This window comes from Crotalus tigris, unplaced genomic scaffold (assembly GCF_016545835.1).
Source record: "Crotalus tigris isolate CLP2741 ecotype Arizona unplaced genomic scaffold, ASM1654583v1 scf7180000018585.330925593:3314079, whole genome shotgun sequence".
NCBI classification, from domain to species: domain Eukaryota; kingdom Metazoa; phylum Chordata; class Lepidosauria; order Squamata; family Viperidae; genus Crotalus; species Crotalus tigris.
In genome coordinates this window covers 312,997-332,421 of record NW_024097088.1, presented here as the reverse complement: position 1 = coordinate 332,421, position 19,425 = coordinate 312,997, and the positions used below count along the sequence as shown (strand labels likewise).

Sequence of the window (19,425 nt, the reverse complement as noted above, 5' to 3'; positions counted from 1 at the left end):
GAGATTGAAGAGTGGTAGGAAAGACAAGGGGTGTGTGTATGTGTGTGTGTGTGAAAGAGAGAGAAAGAAAGACAGAGAAAGAGAGAGAAAGGGAGAGAGAAAGAAAGAGTAGAGAAAAAGAAAGAAAAAGGAGTGAGCAAGAGAGAGAAAGAGAGAGGGGGGGGGTTCAAAGAAGAGGCTGTCAGCTCTGCAAAGCCCTGCATTTGTTTTGTGGCCGCTCAGCACTCTGGCAGAGTTGCTGATGTGAGCAGTGGAGCGCATGTCTCAGAATACAGAGCAGCCCCTTCAAAGGGAGGCTGTGAGATGACTCGCAAGGGGATGTCTGGTGTGCTGCAACCTCCCTTGTCTTCCTTTTATCCCCCTTCCCCTTTCCCTGGGCACGAAAGAGAGAGGGGAGGTGGGCAGGGAGACGCAAGGCGGTAGCCGCTCCACTTAGGGCGAGGAGGTTTGCAGGGGGTTCCCCTCTCTGACCCCTGCAGGTGTGACTTGTGTGCCAAAGAGACTCTGGGAAGTGCCGCCACAACCACCTGGCCCATGCTGAAAGAGTCTGCCTGAGCTACTCCTGGACGGTTCTGGGTCCAGGGCTTGGGATCACTGGGGCAGAATGGCAGAATTTGCAAAAAGGGAAGTGACCCATGTGGAGGGTCCCTCACCTGTGGCACATTTGGAGCCATAAGATGAAGCAAAACTCTTAGGGCAGGGGTCCCCAACACCTGGGCTGTGGCACCGGTCCACACAAACAAGCGAAGCCCCATCCGTGGGATGTAGGCAGCACGTGAAACCATGTTCCCTCCGGTCCGCGGAAAAACCTCTCTCCACAGAGCTGGTCCCTGGTGCCCAAAAGGTTGGGGGCCCTCTGCCTTAGAGCAACACAGGTAGTCCTCAACTCACAACCATTTCTTTAGTGACGGTTTGAAACAAGTGACTTACAACCAGTACAACCGTCGCTGCCTCCCCACGGACACATGATCAAAATTCGGATCCTTGGCAACCGGCCTGGATTTATGATGGTCACAGCATCCCAGGGTGATATGATCACCCTTACAATGAGCAGACTGAACTGGCAATGCTCGTCCCAATTGCGGTCGTAAGTCCAGGTCTACTCGTAATATCCGGTGTAAAGCCAAAATGCAACCGGGAAATCAACAAAATCTCCATTATAGAATCTGTTTTGGCACTCTGTCATTGTGGTGTTGGATATTTTGGTTTTCGGGGGGGGGGCAAAATCACAATTTGGTGATGGCATTTTACCCCACTTATAAAAGGCATCTACAGGTCTATTTTTTAAATTTTAGTCTCATAATTTTTGTTGAAAAAGGATTTTACACAAGATTAAAAAAATACAGGAGCCCAAAGAAAAAGTAAAAGAAGGTACAAAAATATAAAAGTAAAAGAGAGGAACAGTAAAAAAAAAAAAAAGCAATTTCTGTCTTTCTTTGCAGAAGTCACAGGCGTGATTATTAACCTTTCTGCCTTCCTGAATTACATAATTTCATTCCGTTCCTCCAATTTTTTTTCTCTTCTGTTGAATTGCGTCCAATCCTCAGAAACGGCCTGGACAAGGCCCTGCAGTTTTCTTGAAAAAGTTTTTCAAAAGCGGTTCACCATTGCCTCTTTCCTAGAGCTGAGAAAGAGTGACTGGCTCAAGGTTACCTAACTGGCTTTGTACCCAGGGCAGGTCCAGAACTGCCAATCTCCCAGTTTCTCAGCTGATGCCTTAACCATGACACCAAACTGGCTGAATCTTCTTCCTCTAAGCAACCCTTTTTAATCAATAAATCCCCAAATCCCCAATTCATTTTTATCCATTTTCCGCACAAATCTATAAAGGCGCTCTAATCTTTTATAAAAGTAGCTATGGATCTTTCCCTAGACAGGCAAGACAATTTCCTCATTTCAGCCAGTGGTACCCATCTTCACGGCCGCATGAAAGCCTAAACGGATTCTTATAAATCTGTTAAATGACTTTTAAAACGAGACACAAAGCCGCGCTTTCATTTGGGAGGAGAAAAAAACACATGACTTTCCATCCTATGCTTTTTCTTAAACGCATTTGTTCCCAGCAGAACTTTTATTTATTTAGTTATTTATTTAGTTATTTATTTATTTAAAAGACGCTTGGCCACAAATTGTAGCAAAAAAAAAAAAAAACAAAAAAAAAACAACCGGTGTCTCTAATCTGAAAAACAACAAAACTCACAAAAACAGCCAGGCAGATAACCAGCAGGCATCACCACTTTCTACACACGGTCCATTGTGTTCATCCAGAGTTTCGTCGAGAAGGAAGTCGCTGTGTTGGCATAAGGTTGCGGGGTTGGTACAACAACTAGGCAAGGATCCTGTGATTCATAAGGACGGCATGAACCTTTAGAGCAGGGGTCCCCAATCCCTGGCCTGTGGACCAGTACTGGGCCGCAGCATGCCAGCAACCAGTCCGTACAAGCAAGGAAAGCCCCATCCGCAGGATGCAGGCAGCACACAAAACCACACCCCCTCCGGTCTGTGGAAAAACCTCTCTACAAGTAACCGGTCCCTGGTGCCCAAAAGGTTGGGGACCTCTGTTTTAGAGAGAGAGGAAGAAAAAAAACCCACAGGGGGCAGAATCTTGCTATGTGAAATAAATAACATGACCCCTGCTGGTCAAAAGGCAGAATGGAGAAGTGCCATAGCCAAATTTAATGGTGATATAACTCAGTTGTTACACAGGGGACGGGTCACCTTGAAAACAGGCCGAGTGATTAGCAGTTAAAGCACACAATGTACAACTTCAGTAGACATTGTGGCTTATTCCATGACTGTCTCCAGACCTCATTGGAACATCGGCTTCCTTGCTTAGTTGCTTCCTAGAGGACTCCACTCTTCTTTCCCTTGTGGCTTTCTTGACAGGATACTCATCCCAGTTAATTGTCATGGTTGTCCCAAAGGTGACCTGCAAGACTGAGAAACTCCATAGACATCTAGCCATGCACTTTGGGATGAACATCCTTCGAATGGGACAGGAGCATGAACAGATTTCCAGAAAATATTGCAGATGACAGGAACCATTAGCACTTCAGTGTGAGATGCAGACAACACAGGCTCATCCCCAACAACCTGTGCCTGTCTTCAAGGGACCCAGGACAGAAAACATCCTGCAACCAAGAAAGCTCCACATCCATTTGCGCCACTCAGATGACCCTGAGGACACAGGTAAACCTCCAAGTGGCCTCAACAACTCTCTAAAAGAATGCAAATGACCAACTATCTGCAAGGAGTATAAATCCTCCCATTTCCCCACCATCCAGTCAGAGCTGAAGAAGCTTCTTGGATGAGAAGGGAAACTTCTTCAAAGAAAAACAAAGTCCAGTTGCCTCCTGAAAAAAAGCACCTCTGGGATCCCAATTTATTCTAGATTTATCCACCTTGTGTGTTTGACGTGTTTGACCCCTCCCTCAGGCTCAGCCTGATCATCTCCTACCTCTTCCACAAAAAACAGCCCAGTTGCCTTTTTTTGGGGAGGGAAAAAAAAGCACCTTTGAGACAACCATGATCAGCATGAGTGAGAATCTCCACAGACATTTGAAAAACCACAATTTCCTTTTCACTGGATTGCACAGAGTTGCCTCGAAGTGGAAGGCATTTCATAGAAAGCAAGGCCCGCACAGAATGCAAAGCTAAACTTTGTGTGATGGGAGAGGAAACGTATTGTTCAGAACTGAACCTGTGTCAATGTCTTTTTCTCATGAAAAATTGTCTCCCCGATTTCTGAGCCTTTGAGTGCTCCAGTCTCATAAAGCCGAGCGTGGCAAGCACCTTCTCCACGATCGTCAATTGTTGTATAAGGAGTCCATTGAACCGGTGACCTTTTCTCATCTCACCAGCGTCGTCCCGTGGCAAATATTTGTGGGCACCAAAGGAATGTTTCCCATCAACAAGAGCAGGGTTGTGGCAGGGTGAAAAAAACCCAAACTCAAATCAGTTTTGAAACAAGACGATGTGGGGGAAATTGACTTGAGGATTCCAAAGGGGAAGGTCGAAGAAAACATAATTCTATATTTTAGTCCTGTGGTGCGTCTGTGTTTCTCTTCCTTCGTGGCTTGAGTGCCCAAGAGCAACCAGAAGGAGCCGTAGAGAGCATATTCTTAAGAGCTAAGGAAACATTTCTGAATTTTTCCCATACAGATTGTCCTTGACTTAACGATTGAGCCCAAAATTTCAGTTACTCACAGAGACATTTGTTAAATGAGTTTGGCCCCATCTGATAACTTTTCTTGCCACAATTCTTAAGTGAAATCACTGCAGTTGTTAAATTAGTAACCTGGTTGTTAAGTGAATCTGGCTACCTCATTGGCTCTGCACGTCAGGTCACAAAAGGGGATCACGGGACATTGTAACCATCATAAATACGAATTTTGATCACGTGACCATGGAGATGCCACAACGGTTGTCAGTGTAAAAAAAATGGTCATATGTCACTTTCGTCAGTGCCACTGTAATTTTGCACAGTCACTAAACCGTGTCCTTGTTTATAATGGGCGAGCAAATCCGAAGCTGGTGGGATTAGGGGATCCCTGTGAGATTTTGTCCGTGATTTCAAATGAAATGAGATGAACATTTTATTGGATGCTTTCAATCCGTATTCAAACTTCTTTTCCGGTTCGCATAAGAACTAGAGTCATGTCCTGCTGGATCGGAGCTCGGCCTATCAAGTCCAGCAGTCGGGTTTCCAAGCAGACCATTGGAAGTTTCACTCCCAACTGGGGGACTGCAAGCTGAGGTTTTTCTGTATAAGTTAGAGATGTCTAGCATCTTTTCTCTTCTTTTTGGATCTGGGAAAGCCTGTCTTCAGATCCTTGGCAAAGTCAGCTAAAGGGAACCATCTTTTCAGATCTCTGGAAGGGCTGTCGCTAGCTGGGATCAATCACTCTGGTTCAAGCAGAACAACAGAATGGCTGGTTGCTTCATGGGATTTGCCTCTGCAAATTCACAAGACCAATGGCTGGGATGCCTTTCCGACTGGATCGCCAATGTCTGATAACAGATATGGCACAAGAAGAAGAAGATTATTGGGAATGCATGTTCCACCAGCAGGGCCTGGAAAAGAGGGTGAAATTGTTGGCCTTTTCAGCACCTGGAGCTGTTCACCAAAGGAGACTTGAAGCACTGAGGTTCCCCATAGAAAACCATGACACTCTGTTATACTTAATCCTTCAAGTGAGGTCAACCTAGAGATGCTCACTAGCTTTCAGGTTAATGGAGAAGCTGGAAGTGATGGACCAACCAAAGTTAATTTTATCCTTTCTTTTCTGGGGGTCTGGCTGGATGACGTTTTTTTTCCCCTTTTACTGGCTTCCCCGTTAACTCAGCTGGTCAGAAGGTTGCCTAAGATGACTACACCACTTTGGGACACAGCAATGGTGGTAAATATGAAGCAGTTGCCAAACATCTGAATTTTGATCACGTGATCTTTGGGATGCCAACTGTGAAAAACAGTCCTAAGTCACCATTGAACGGTCACTAAACAAACTGTTGTAAACTGAGGACAGTCAGTACTGGATGGCAGCAACTGAGTGTCAATTCCAAGCTTATTCCCAATTGATTGTTCAAGGGAGTTTTGGATGAAAGCATTAACAATCCCCTGCCAGGACCTGTTAAATGCACGTGCAGACGGTCCTGTTAAAGTTAATCAAGACCAGTTTTGTTTGTGGCCTGTGGTTGTGCAGAAGGTCTAAATGGAACAAGTGCTCTGCCCCTCCCCCCGTTGAGTCTTAACAGACCTCTATTTAGTGAATTCTGGGAGTTGAAGTCCAGACGTCTTAAAGTTGGCAAGGCTGAGAAATATTTGCATTAGTTTGACGATTTATGCCTCACTAATAGCTCACTTACATCTTGAAAACAAAGCTGTCATTAATCAAAGTCCAGCCTTCCGCCTTGAGTGGAGAACCAAATGGCTCTTCCCAAAAAAAAAAAAAAATAAAATGGGGGGGGGAAGACACATTTGCCACCTTTTCCACCAGGGCAGCTCCTCAGATTTTGAACAATTTCCCAAGGCAGAAATTCAACAGATGTCATTCCATCCTTTTCCTGGGAAACCGGGGCCTTTACTGCTAGATAATCATTAGCAGCAAAGCAAATACAGCTACACTGCTGTAATTTCCCCGTCTCCCCTGACAGACTAAAAATAGAGGTAACAATCAGAGATACATTAAAAGTGGGGGGGTCTCCCTAAAAAAAAAAAGTCTACTGTGTCATTCTGCATATATTAGAGATGCCTTACATTCAGCTATGTTTGATCCACACAGATCAAACCATTAGTTTGACATGGAAAATCAAAACTGGAGAAAGGCACAGAAGAGGCCTTGTTTTTAATGTAGCCATGTCCCTTTCTCCTGATTTAGCTACGGCATTCCTAGCTCCAATATTCTTTAGTCTATGAGTGTACATTTTAATACATTTAAATTTACTTGGAAGACCCTTCCTTCTTTCCCTTTTTCCTTCCTTCCTTCCTTCCTTCCTATCCTTCCTTCCTTCCTAATCTGGTGATGACTCCATGCCCCTTTGTTTCTTGATAGTTTCTTCTCACACACCAATGTTTTTATTGTTTGGTCTACGAGTGTACATTTGTGTACATTTAAATTTACTTGGAAGACCCTCCCTCCCTATCTTGTGATGACTTTCAGGCCCCTTTGAGTTGTCTCTTGATGTTGCTTCACATCCCAGCTTTTTTATTCCTAGAAACCTTGTACCTACTCTACTGATAACTCCTTAAGCACTCTTAAGTACAGACTTACAACCACGATCAGAATTTCCATTGCTAAACCAGGCAGTTCTTCAGTGAGTCAGGCCTGATTTTATGAGTTTTGTTATGTTTGTTAAGCAAATCATATGAGTGTTAAGTGAATGCAGCCTCTCCCGTTGATTTTGGTCTTCGGCAGCCACCTGGGAAGGTCGCAAGTGGTGATCACGTGACTCTGCAACTGTCATAAATCCAGGCTGGTTGTCAAGCGTCTGAATTTTGATCATGTGACCATCAGGATTCTGCGCTGGTTGCAAGAGCGAGGATCGGTCACAAGTTCCTTTTTTCAGTGCTGTTCTAACGTCAAAGCTGTGTTTCCACTTGTTTGGGAAGTGACTGGGACGGAATGGGGATATTAATTAGTAAGATTCAGAGAACTGGTTCCTTGCAGGGGAGGGAGATGTGAAACTCTTATGGATGCGGGTATTAGAAAGAAGTCATGATTTAAGCAGAAAAATCAGGATCTCCTTGAAGTCAGTCTAATTCCTGTCCAGTTTTCTGGGGCCAAAATAAAATCCCTTCAAATAAGAATCTGTTCGAAAGCTCAGCGCAGAGATCTTTTTTTATTGGTGGCGCTGTCTTTAAAATTTAGTCCCGTTACTCCCCATCTCAGCCAGCCTCAGCGGGTTCTGAGAAGAGAAAGAAAAAAGACTGTGAATGTCACATTAAGCCCTTCAAATCATGCAAATACATTCACGGCTGCGATATTCTGAATCTTTATTTAGAAGTAAGCTCTGCTGAATTCAGTGAGACTTGACTATCAAGGCCACATGCCCTGGAGATCAAACAGGGCACTTAGTGCATCTTGCTCAGAAGGTCAAGAAATAACACAATTGGGGATTAAAAAGCCTTAGTGTTTAGGAGTTGAAGTCCATATATACTTCCCAAGGTCGAGAAAGTCTGGTTTCAAAGATTTAGGTATAAATGCTCTTCTTAAAAACCCCTTTTGGGGTCACTCACCCCAACAGTTCCAGCAGACTGGACAAGCTCCTTTGAATAGGAGTGAATCCTGACTAACTGGGGTTTCCTCTCTCTCTAAGTCATCTCTGTTCCAGATCCGGGTTCAGATTCAGAATCTCGGCACTCACACAACTTTTGCGAACTCCCCAACGCGGGTGGCTCCAGCATCCTCTCCCTCCCTCTCTCTCTCTCCCCCTCCCTCTCTTCCCTTCCATCTCACCCTCTCTCCCCTCCCTTCCTCCCCCCCACTCTCCCACTCTATCTCTCTCCCTATCTCTTCCCCTCCATCTCATCCTCTCTGCCCCCTCTCCCCCTCTTTTTCCCTCCCTCTCTCCCACATCCATACTATCTGTCTCCCCCCTCTCTCCCTCCCTCTCACACACTCTCTCTCTCCCCCTCGGTCTCTCGCCTTCTCTCTCCCTCTCCTTCTCTCTCTCCCCCACTCTCTCTCTCTCTCCCTCCATCTCATCTTCTCTCCCTCTCTCTCCTTCTCTCTCTCTCTCTCTCTCCATCTCTTCCCTTCCATCTCGTCCTCTCTGCCCCCTCTTTTTCCCTCCCTCTCTCCCACATCCATACTATCTGTCTCCCCCCTCTCTCCCTCCCTCTCACACACTCTCTCTCTCCCCCTCGGTCTCTCTCCCTCCATCTCATCTTCTCTCCCTCTCCTCTCTCTCCATCTCTTCCCTTCCATCTCGTCCTCTCTCCCCCTCCCTCCCTCCCTCCCTCCCTCGCTCTCCCCGGCGTCGCTGCGCCGGTGTGTGTGCCTACCTGGGGCCGAGCGGCTGTTCTTTTTGAATGAATGACTTGCCCGCTCGCAGCCAATGGGTGCGCGCCGCTGCTTAATATTCAGCAGCGGCCGGGCCAATGGGCAGGCGAGGAGGTTGTTTTAAACGGCAGAGCCCCGCAGCCAATCAGGCCGCTCTCGTAGGCAGCCAACGCGAGGCTGACCAACAGCGGCAGCAGCAGCAGCAGCAGCAGCGAGGAGCGCTGAGTCTTAGCGCGTCGTGTGTGCGCCTCGCTTTCTTCCTTTCGCGGCTGCCGACGTTCACGCGAACAATACAGGTAGGTGCCCGGAGCCCCGCTCGGCAACTTTTTCCCGGGGGCGGCAGCTCCCCGAGCCTCGCCTCGCCCCTGCCCGGCCGCGCCGCCTTTTATTTCCCACCCCTCTCTTTTTCCCCCCTTTCTTTCCCCCTTTTTTATTTTTGAAAAAAAAAATTAAATATAATGTATGTATTTTTGCCCTACAAATACGGGATCGATTTTTTTTCCTTCCCTTTTTTTTTGCAGTCCCGGCTTTTATTCCTCCGCCTCTTTTCCCATCAACTTTCTTACTGTTTTTTTTTCTTTCTTTCTTTCTTCCTTTCCCCCCACCCGCCCTCTCTCTCCCTCTCCCTCTTTCCCCTAATTTTTAAAGGGGCGAAAAATCCGATCCGTCCCGGGTCGGGCTGGCACGGGAGTTTTCTCCCCCGCCTCGTGGGGGGCTCTGGACGCGTGTGCGGGGTTCGGGGGGGGCTAGGAATTCTTCCGGGGGGGTTGCCTTAATCTGCAGTGTGTGCGCGCGTGGGAACGTGTCTGGCTGCCCGAGATCGTGCTCTCTTTCCCCCTCCGTCCACGCACCCACGCGCGTATCCCTCCCCCCCCGAGGAAAGAGCCGCGGAGCATGGGTTTTCCGCGGCTCCTGCTAGCGGAGCGTGGCTGGTGCAGCGGCGGCTGAAGCCCGCATGGGCAGGAATCCGGCTCCGGGCTGGGCTGACCCTGCGCTTGCCCGCCTCGCCTCCGCGTGTCTCTCGCCGGCCCCGGGGGGGGCCAACGGCCAAGTTGCCCGCCCTGCTGTGTATTCTGCATTCATAACGGCTTTTCCCCTTGAGCATCCGACCGGGGAGAAGTCCTTGCGAGTCCCGGGGAGAGCGAAATAACCCCCCCCCATTTCCCCCCTTCCCGCCTTTGTCGTTTTTTCCCCTCCGCCGCCTCGGATCGGACCCCGACCTTTCGTTTCCGCCTCCTTTTCTTTTCCCCTCTCGGAAAAGGTCCTTTTGGCCGCCCTCCGTCCGCCGCCAGACCCCGAGTCGACCCTTCCTCGCGCCTGGGCTGCCGCCGTAGGCTTTGCTGTGTGCGCCTTAATATGGCTGGCGTTACCCTAGCAGACCTAAAGGAAGAAAGACGGGCAGAGACGGGGAGGGAGAGCGACGCGGGGGCAAAATCCGCGGAGGGGGGGGGCCCGAACCCCCAAACCTTTCTCCTCCGCCCCCCAGTCTTTATCTCTCTCCGCTCATGCCCTTCGCGGGCCGCTGGGGGCCCGCGAAGGGCTTTTTTTCCGCCCTTTCCCTCCCTTCGGCGCGGGGAATGAGGCTTGTAATGGCTGCGCGCTGCCTTTGTTAGACAGGCGATTGCGCTAAGCAGGGGGAACGGCAGGGAGTGTGTGAGGGGGGGGGAGGCCGCTTTCCGACCGCTTTTTCGGGACCCCCCCGGCTTTTCTCCGCCCCGCAAACGGGCTGGTTGGAAAGAGCATCGCTTTTTCTACCAAACGAGCCGGGTCCGGGCCGGCTGCCCGCCGTGGGTGCCCGACCCGGGGGCTGAATCGGCAGAGACGAGCGCCGGTGGCTTTGTTAAGCCCTTCCAGCAGCTCGCGGAGCCTTTCGAGAAGCCATTTTAGCGAATGGGGCCGTGATGGGCGAGGGGGAAGCGCTCCGCTCTCGCGCTCTCCCAGCCTTCGCCAGCCGGGCTGCCTGCGCGAAGGGGCCAAGGAGCCCCGGCGGCGGCCCCCCGCCCGCGCCCCCCAGGACCCCCAGGGCCCGGATGGCCCCCCAGCAGCCCCCCGGGGCCCATTTGAGCGGCACTTTCTTTCATCAAGAAGCGATTCACAAAATGGAAGGTGAATTATCGGGACCGGGGAAACGGGCGCCGGGCTGCTTTTTTTTTCGCCCCCTTTTCCACGGCGCGCCCGCGAAAAAAAAAGACAGGCTCAGCCTGGGGCAGGTTCCCCGCTAGGGTGGGCGGCTTAAAGCGGGTGGGGGCGGGTGGGGGGGCTCTCGGGGTCCACGTGCCCCGGCAGTTTCTCCACTTCCCCCCCCCGCAGCAAGGGGGGGGAAATATATATATATATATATTTATTTTCCCAATGACCTTGGGGTGGAGAGGCAGGGACGGAGCGGAACAAAAATCCCGTTTCTTCTGCTTTGAAACTTTTGTGTATGTGTGTGTTTGGTGTGTTTTGTTTGTTTGTTTTTTTACAGATTGTGGTGGTGCGACAAACAAGATGTATATATAGAACTGGGGCACGGGTGGTGTGTTTTTTATTATTATTTTTAAATGCAACTTTTGCAAAACGGGGGGGGAGGACTTTTCCTGGGGAGGCGTGCCGAGGTAGTATGTTTTTTTTTCTAAAAGGATTTTCAACTTTTTGCTAACGCGGGATTGCAAAGATTTCCCCCCCCCCGTCCCTCCCCAGCTGCTCAGGCAGGAAAAGGGAAGAGGGTTTAATCGCCTCCCCAGCTAAAGGAAAGCTGCTTCTGCCCCCTCCTTCAGGAAAAACAAAACAACCACTCTGCTCTCTTTTCTTGCCCTGGCCAATCCTTTCCCCTTTACAGGAAACTTGTAAGGAGATAAAAAAAAAATCCTCTTCCCAAACTTCGCAAACAACTGCTGGGCTGACCAGCCTCTTAATGGCCACCAACCTTTTAATGACCCACAATCTCTTTGGATACAGCGGCACTGCAGTCCTCTGATGTGTGCAATAATTGGGGGGGGGGAGATCTTTAAATGGGATTGAACTGTTTTCCAAGGATAAGAGAGAGGTCGCCTGCAGCTATCTTGACATGGGAAGGTTGAAGTTCTCCAGAAGTTTATACCGGAGTGGGTGGGCCGGCCAGCCCTAGCCTACAAGTCCACAAGTGGGCACCCATGTGTTTAATCTCTTGAAATATATTCTGGCTTATTTCTGGCTGCTTTGCACTTGTTTTTTTCATGAGTTGTCAGTAGAGAGTTAGGGTGGGACATGCCATAACAGCAAAAGAGGCAGAAATTAAGATTTTTTTAAAGGGGATGGATGGACTGCTAAAGGGTTGAGCGTGATGGGCATTTTCCCGAGAAAAGCATATTTAAAAAATATTTCCCCATTTCTTGACCAATTGAAGGGCTGCAGGGTGTGTACAGGTAGTCCTGGACTGACAACAGTTTGTTTAGTGACTGTTGGAAGTTACACCGGCACTGAAAGAAGTGACCTGTGACTATTTTTCACATTTACAACCATTGCATGGTCCCCATGGTCACGTGATCAAAATTCAGAGGCTTGGCAACTGACTGGTATTTATGACAGTTGTAGGATTCCAGGATCACATGATTCCCGTTTGTGACTTTCTGACAAGCAAAGTCCACGGGGAAGACAGATTCACTTAACAACTGGGTTACTAACTTGTCAACTGCGGGGATCCACTTAACAACTGTGGCAAGAAAGGTCCTAAAACGGGGGAAAAAAACTCGCTTAGCAAAAGAAATTTGACACATATTATCTTGGCTGCACAAGGGAATGCAAGACTGATTTTAAACTGTGAATTGTTCTTTGCTTTGAAGTGTTTCCTTTAAAAATGGCGAAAGGCGACCCCAAAAAGCCGAAAGGAAAGATGTCCGCTTATGCGTTCTTTGTGCAGACCTGCCGTGAAGAGCATAAGAAAAAGAATCCAGAAGTTCCTGTCAACTTTGCAGAGTTCTCCAAGAAATGTTCAGAGAGGTGGAAGGTATGGTCTCCCTAGAATAGATTCTGGTGCTTCCCTCCCTGCTATTCCAAAGATCTTCAGGATAGCTGGCCAAGTAATTCATCATCTAATACACTGATACGCTGTCCAACTTCCGCTGAAATAAATTTCAAATTTCGCCCCCTGCGTCCTCAGCCCTTTCCTTGCTTATTTCAACTTTCTCCTGTTTGTGGCCTTAACAAAACTGCTTCCTTGTAATCCTATTTTTGATGGAGTGGATTATGATATGGGCACCGTGTCCAGAAGGAGATTTGTGGGTATTTCCGTAGTTTGCTATGCCACCGTGGCAATCATTTTTGTGAGGGGGGGGGCTTCCACTTTGGTATCAACATTTTAGATGTGCCCATGAAAAGATGGCCCAATTATTTTGAACAAGACTTCTGAATTTCACCCACATCTGTTTGGTTTTCTTTTATTACAACTGAATTCGTAGTTAGGGTTCTGATGCGACAACACTGCTCTCTCTGTTGAAGGTGAGAAATTCTGTAACAATCTAAATCAACTTCATACAACACATACAACTATAGTTGATTTGGCTACACTAAGCTATGGTTTCTGAACAGCAGTCCCTGAGTCAAACCAAATGGACTTTGTCGTGTGATGCATGAACTCTACTCAGTTGTATGTTGGCTTGTTTCTCTGGAAAGAGAAAAAAATCTTGCTCACTGGTTTGGAATACTGACATAACCCATATTGAAGAGATGGTTCTTCAGCTTAGTTTTTTTTAGGACTCATAGAAAAGGATTTTTATTGATCACGGCTGAAGACCAACCCAACTGCTGGTGGTTAAATATATCTTAGCCAGTTTTGAGACTGTGTTGTTAGGTGGAGAGCTTCACATTGCATCTTCCCAAAGTTCTTTTTTGAGCATGTGGAAGACAACTGCAGTAGCCATTTTCCATACTTTAAAACGGCTGCATTCCTGGCTGAGGAATTCTGGGAGTTGAAGTCCACAAGTCATAAAAGGGCCAAGTTTGAAGACCCCTGCTTTAAAGCATGGTGGGTAGGCCGCATCCCCTTACACTATATTGTCTTTGGGAGATTGGATCTGAATCGCAACCCTTCGTTCTACCAAGGTGCTTGGTTGGTGTCTCTTCTGATGCTAGAAGGAGACCTGAAAAACCCCATCAAAGGGTTTTTCTCCCCAATTCTCACGGTGGTTCTACCTACTTTGATGACTTCATTTAGAGTTGGTGGGTGTTTTGGGTATTTTTTTAGGATTCTGCTTTGTCTTTCAGACCATGTCAAGCAAAGAGAAAGGAAAATTTGATGAGATGGCGAAGGCTGACAAAGTACGATATGATAGAGAAATGAAAGATTATGGTCCAGCAAAGGGGGGGAAGAAGAAGAAGGACCCAAATGCACCCAAAAGGCCGCCGTAAGTAACCACCTCCTTCACTCCAACCCTCTCCATTCTGATCCTTGGCATTTTCAGAAGCAGTTGAATAAGGCAGGGGATGGATATAGCAGGGCGTTCCTGAACTGTATCGCAACTTGACGAAGCTGCTCTTTAAAGAGATTGCAGCGTTTAGCTGATGTTTGCACTGGTGAAAGCTAGCCAGCTGGTAAATAGCGGTCATAGCTGGGAGTTTTTTAAATTCTTCCAGTCCTCCTAAACTTTAAAAAGCCTGAATCGTAAACTTGACATTTTTGTAATGAGTAGCTGATAACGACAATTTGCAGCCTGCTTTGATGAATGGGCTCTTCTGATCAATCCTCAGATGTTTTTGAGTTTTCCAACAGGAAGATAGAAAGGGCATTATGATATTCTAAATCACTGCAGTTGGGTTAGCCTTATTAAGGGATAGTTCCTCAAATCCTGCCTGTTTTCTTTCTTTTTTGAAAAAAAAACCACAGATTTAAAATGGAGAATTCTCAGATTTCTAAGATATCTGTATCTTACCTGGGTTAATATCAGTCAAATTATCATTTATCCTGCCCGCTTTTATTGGGATGTTGACAGCTGTTTGGATTTAGCTTTGCTAAAGCGTGTGGACTGCAACCTTTCTTGAACATAACCCTGATGTGTTGGGAGTTTTTGATTCGGCTGTGAAGATCAGACCTGGATCTTTGGCCAAGTCCCGGCTGGTCCTTATTAGCTCCTTCTGACGTCTGTGTCAGAAACCAGAAAAGAGGCGTGCAAGCTTGAGACTCGTGCATTACAATTGTGTGCCTCATTACAGGCAAATCACTGTAGCTCCTTGGTCCAGCTACCTCACCCTTGTTTGCTTCCAAGCTCCTGACCCTCTCCCGTTTTCAGCTCTCCTGTATCTTCTCCCTTCCCCAAGGTCTGGATTTTTCCTCTTCTGCTCGGAATTCCGTCCCAAAATCAAGTCCACCAATCCAGGCATTTCCATCGGAGATGTAGCCAAGAAGTTGGGCGAAATGTGGAACAACCTCAGTGACAGCGAGAAGCAGCCCTACAACAACAAAGCTGCGAAGCTGAAGGAGAAGTAGGAGAAGGTAGGGCTGGGTTGCTGTTGCAGCCTGAAGGAATTTTGGGTAGCCTTGGTCCAGGGAAAAGGTGATGGCCAGGCTGGGGCAAGCAAATACATGTACCCTTCTTGATTTGGGGAGCAAATCTAAGAACACGTGTGCACAATGCTGGTTTAATCACTATATTTTGAGGTCCCTGGTGCCCTCTGACCTTGGTGGTTTTCTTGCAGACGTTTCATTACCAAACTAGGTAACATCGTCAGTGCTAGAAGGGAGTGTGGTTTGCTGCCACCCTATATACCAGTGGCTTGCTCTGTCAGTGTTGGTGGACCAACAGTCAAGAAAACAACAGTCTAATCAATATTACTTCCACCAAAAACTTGATCGGGCAAGCCACTGGTATATAAAAATAAGAGCATACCCCCACTCCCTTCTAGCACTGATGATGTTACCTAGTTAGGCCACTAAATGTCTGCAAGAAAACCAAGCTCTGACAGCATAGAGGAGCCCACAATCCTGAGCTACAAATATTCTCCCCTCTTGGAATCATAATATTATATTGTATATATATAGCAGGTGGTCGTGTTCAATATTCCGAAGTGAAGCAGAAATGGCACTTCGAGTCCGATAGGAATGTACTTGTTGCCTATTGCGATGATTAACGGAGCACCCAAACCAGATCCAAAGTCTGTTTCAGGTTTATATCCAGACAGAGCGCCCTTCTAACAGAACGATACGGTAGACTGGCATTTATTGCCCTTTGTATTCTGCTTTTCCTCCAGGAGTTCAACCAAGCAAGTGAAAGAGGATTGGGTTCTTGATGTTCTTCAAGCTTGGTTTTTCCTGCAGACATTTTATTACCTGCTTAGGTAACCTCATCAGAGCAATGAGGGAGTGGTCTTGGTTGAGGTGTGGCTTCTTCCTCGATTAGAAGATTGTTTCTCCCTTGATCGTTTATCTGGTGCAACTTTGGAGTAGCCTAGAGCAGGTCCTCCCAGCTGCCAACACCCAGACAAGCAGGAAACAGCAGCAGACAAATAATCATGGAAGAAACCACACCCCAGCTAAGATGGGCAGGCCAAGTTGAATGCTACTCCTCCCCTCTGCTGATGATGTAACTTAGACTGGTAGTAGAACACCTGCTAATCCACAGGAAAGCATCCAGGCTGAAGGAACACCAAGCACTCAAACTGTTCAACCTTGAGCTGTAGATGTTTTCTACTGGATTCCATTTTGCTATTGGAAATAGGATGCTAGACTTGGAAATTTACAAAGCATCCTGAAAGAAAACAAGGCCATCATGTTTATTGCTAAGAAAACAAGAGGTTGGCATACTATGAAATCACCAGGTGTCTGGTTTAACTTCTACAGATAGTCCTCAACATAGGAGCACCAGTGGAACTGGAATTTTGGTAGCTAAGCAAGGAGGTGGTTAAAAGAATCATCCTGTGACCGATTTTATGACCATTATCACCCTGGTTGTTAAGCGGATCCAGCTTCCCCTGTGAACTTTGCTGGTTGGAAGCCAGCAAAACAAGCAAAGCCACAAATTAACAATTGTGTGAATCCATGCCAGTTGCCAAATGCTCTGGCTTTCGATCCCATGCCCAGGAGATAATGGCAGTCATAAGCATGAGTCGGTTTCCAAGTGCCCCAATTGCGATCGTGTGATAGTGGTGGTACGACACTCGTAACTTTGAAGATCGGTTGTAAGTCGTTTCTTCTGAGGATATAGCTTCCAAGCGTCATTAAATAAATAGTCGTAAATCAAGGATTACCAATACCTCTGTAATTTTTAGCTGTCCAACAGACGCATCAGTAGCCTTTAGGATATTTTTTTCCCCCTTCCTAAGTCCGAAATGTTTTAAGTCATCCTGTCTCGGATGCTTCAGGCAGGTAATGTGGCACGTTTGTGACCTTTAACTGACTTGAACTCCCTAAATTTAGTGAAAATAGGTCTGATATATGAAGACCGTTTTTGACCGTTGTTGCTTCCTCCCAAGGTCTGCCAAAAGAATTAAGCCATTAAATGTACTTAAAAGACGAACCTTCGGTTGTAAAAACAACAACATAGTATCTGTGCCTCTGTTTAATGCTAATTATGTTGACAAAGCAAAGAGGAGACCCTAAAGTTCTCCTTGTGAAGTTAAACTTTCTAAGTATCTTCGTTCCTCTTCTGTGTTTTATTTTGGGTTAGCTAGTTAGCAGAGCCTCTGATTGGCGAGTGGCTGGCGAGCATCAGTATCTGGCAACTTGTGAAAATTCAGGCAGTTTTTTTTTAAATTAATTTGTAATATAAAATATAAAAGAAAACAGTAGGAAAATAGGGGAGGGAAAAGGGGAAGAAGAAAGAAAAGGCACTGACTTCAGACTCCTTTTGGTGCAGTAGAATAAGATACTAGCATGAAACCTCAACTTTTAACTTGTACGTAGTAACATAAACTAGCCATGTCTATAACAACAAACCTATCTAATCGGTAAAACCCAAAATCAAAGTTTTATTTTTCCCCCACCTACCTCAAGCATAAAGCCCAGAAGCTTTTCCAAGTAGAAATAAAAGTAATTGTGTTATTTTTTTTTTTTCCTTTAATCAAAGCAGTCAATTTAGCCATCGCTGCTAACTCAATCAGCTTTTGCAGCCATTCCTCCATTGTGGGAATCAAAGGGTCCTTCCATTTCCAAATTCAAGCAGTTATTTTTTTAAAAAAAAAACTGAATAAAGGGTGAAGATAAACAAGCCACAGCCTTGGCTCGGCCAATAAACCCAGGTTTAATTTGTGGCTCTTTCCCTAAACCAGCCAGAATTGCAGATGCCCTGTTGGTGCTGCGGAAGAGAACTAAACTTTCTCTGTTTGATGTCACAGGATGTTGCAGATTACAAATCTAAAGGCAAGTTCGATGGAGCTAAGAGCGCAGCCGCTAAAACCGCTGCAGCTGCCCGGAAAAAAGTAGAGGAAGAGGAAGACGACGACGAGGAAGAAGATGAAGACGAGGAGGAGGAGGAAGATGATGAATGAGAAACTGTACAATCCTTGTTTCCATGTGAATACCATAGAGTAGGGGAAACACCATTTGGAAAAGAAAAGAAAAAAAAATCTGGCACCTCTTGCTTGAGATGGTGCCTTATTTGCCCTTTATTCAGATTTACCACCCAAATTTGGTTTTTTTGATCACAATACTGTAGCCTTTTTGGAAGTCAATAAATAAAAAGCGCTCGGGGGAGGAAAGAAAACGGCAGAAACAAAACGAAATAATAACCATTGTAACCTGGTTTACATTCAGTAGCTAGGGATCCTCTTCCAGGGTCCTGACTCTGTAACAAAGTTGTACATATTTCCAAACATTTTTAAAAACAAAAAGGAAGAGGGGGGGAAAAATAGCAAATGGAAACAAAAGACGCTCTCGTGTTCTCCTAACTCTGTGCACTTTTTTCCTGTCGGTGTAACAAAGCATTTACAAATGTTTCAAGCATCTTATTTTTTAATTTGTAAGGTGGTGTTTAACTATATGGTTATTGGCTAGAAAAATCCTGGGTTATAAACTGTACATATCTATAGTTTGTAAAAACTAGACAAATTCTTGTAGTTCATGCTTTGATGACCCCTGAGAAGGGGGGGGAATGGCTTTAAGGGAGGGGGGGGAAAGGCTCTTTGTGGGTTTTCCCTCCCCCCCCTCGGAAAAGGCCGTGTCTCAAAGCGTGGACCACGAAAGTAGATCTAATTTACACTACAGTGAGCGTACATTTAGCTTAAAAGTTGTCTTTCTGTATATAGTGAAATAGCATTCTGCAGCCATCCTTAGTTATGAAAGAAGGGGGGGGGATTCAGCCGGCATGAGATAAAACAAGAAATTGTATGGATTCCTTTTTTTTTTTTTTCCTTTTTTCTTTTCCTTTTAGTTTAAAGCCGGGGTAGTTTTTCAACCAGACCTGTAAGTCTCCTTCCGTGGTCAGCTTTAAAAGTGAGGAGAGGGCGCAGAAGAGTTCAAAAACACCTCTGTACTTAAAAAGAAACGAAAGAAGAAGAAAAAAATAATCGCAACAAACATTACGTTGGTTTTTTTTGTATGTTTAGAATGCTGAAATGTTTTTGAAGCAAAAATAAACAGTATTACATTTTTAAAACTTCTTGACAATATTCTAGAGTTCCTGCTTTTAACGAGGTTATGTCTTGAGCCACAGCTAAAAGATAAAAAGACGATGGCGGACGCCACCGCTTCCACCTCGCAAGAACGGCGATTAGGATGGGCAGTTGATCTGAGAAAAGACGGCCACGTGAGCGGGTTTTCTGATCAAAGACACTATGCAAATTTGAATCTTTATTACTTGAAAAAAAAATCAAACGCTAAGGGAGTACGTTGCGGCGGTGCAAAGCCCGCCATTTGCAAAGGTAGGTGACTAAAGGAAAGGAGAGCAGAGATTTCTTTATAGATGTGTGTGGGGTACATTCATGGCCCAAATGCTATGCTTTGTAAATATTAAAATGTGCCTTTTTTTGTCTTGTG

General features: G+C 46.3%; 1 protein-coding gene and 1 long non-coding RNA gene across 2 annotated transcripts; one reads left to right on the top strand and one right to left on the bottom strand.

Moving 5' to 3' along the window:
• Positions 1 to 6,809: 6,809 nt before the first annotated feature.
• LOC120313134 lies at positions 6,810 to 10,666 on the bottom strand. Its single transcript, XR_005558065.1, has 2 exons — positions 9,722 to 10,666; positions 6,810 to 7,404 (listed from the first exon to the last, which is right to left on the bottom strand). It is a non-coding gene; the product is annotated as an uncharacterized LOC120313134 (long non-coding RNA).
• On the top strand, positions 8,639 to 19,425 carry HMGB3 (high mobility group box 3). The gene is given in 5 exon segments (XM_039354682.1): positions 8,639 to 8,797; positions 12,305 to 12,468; positions 13,725 to 13,864; positions 14,775 to 14,949; positions 17,787 to 19,425. Coding segments are annotated over 4 exon segments (618 nt in total). The 5' UTR covers positions 8,639 to 8,797; positions 12,305 to 12,318; the 3' UTR covers positions 17,940 to 19,425.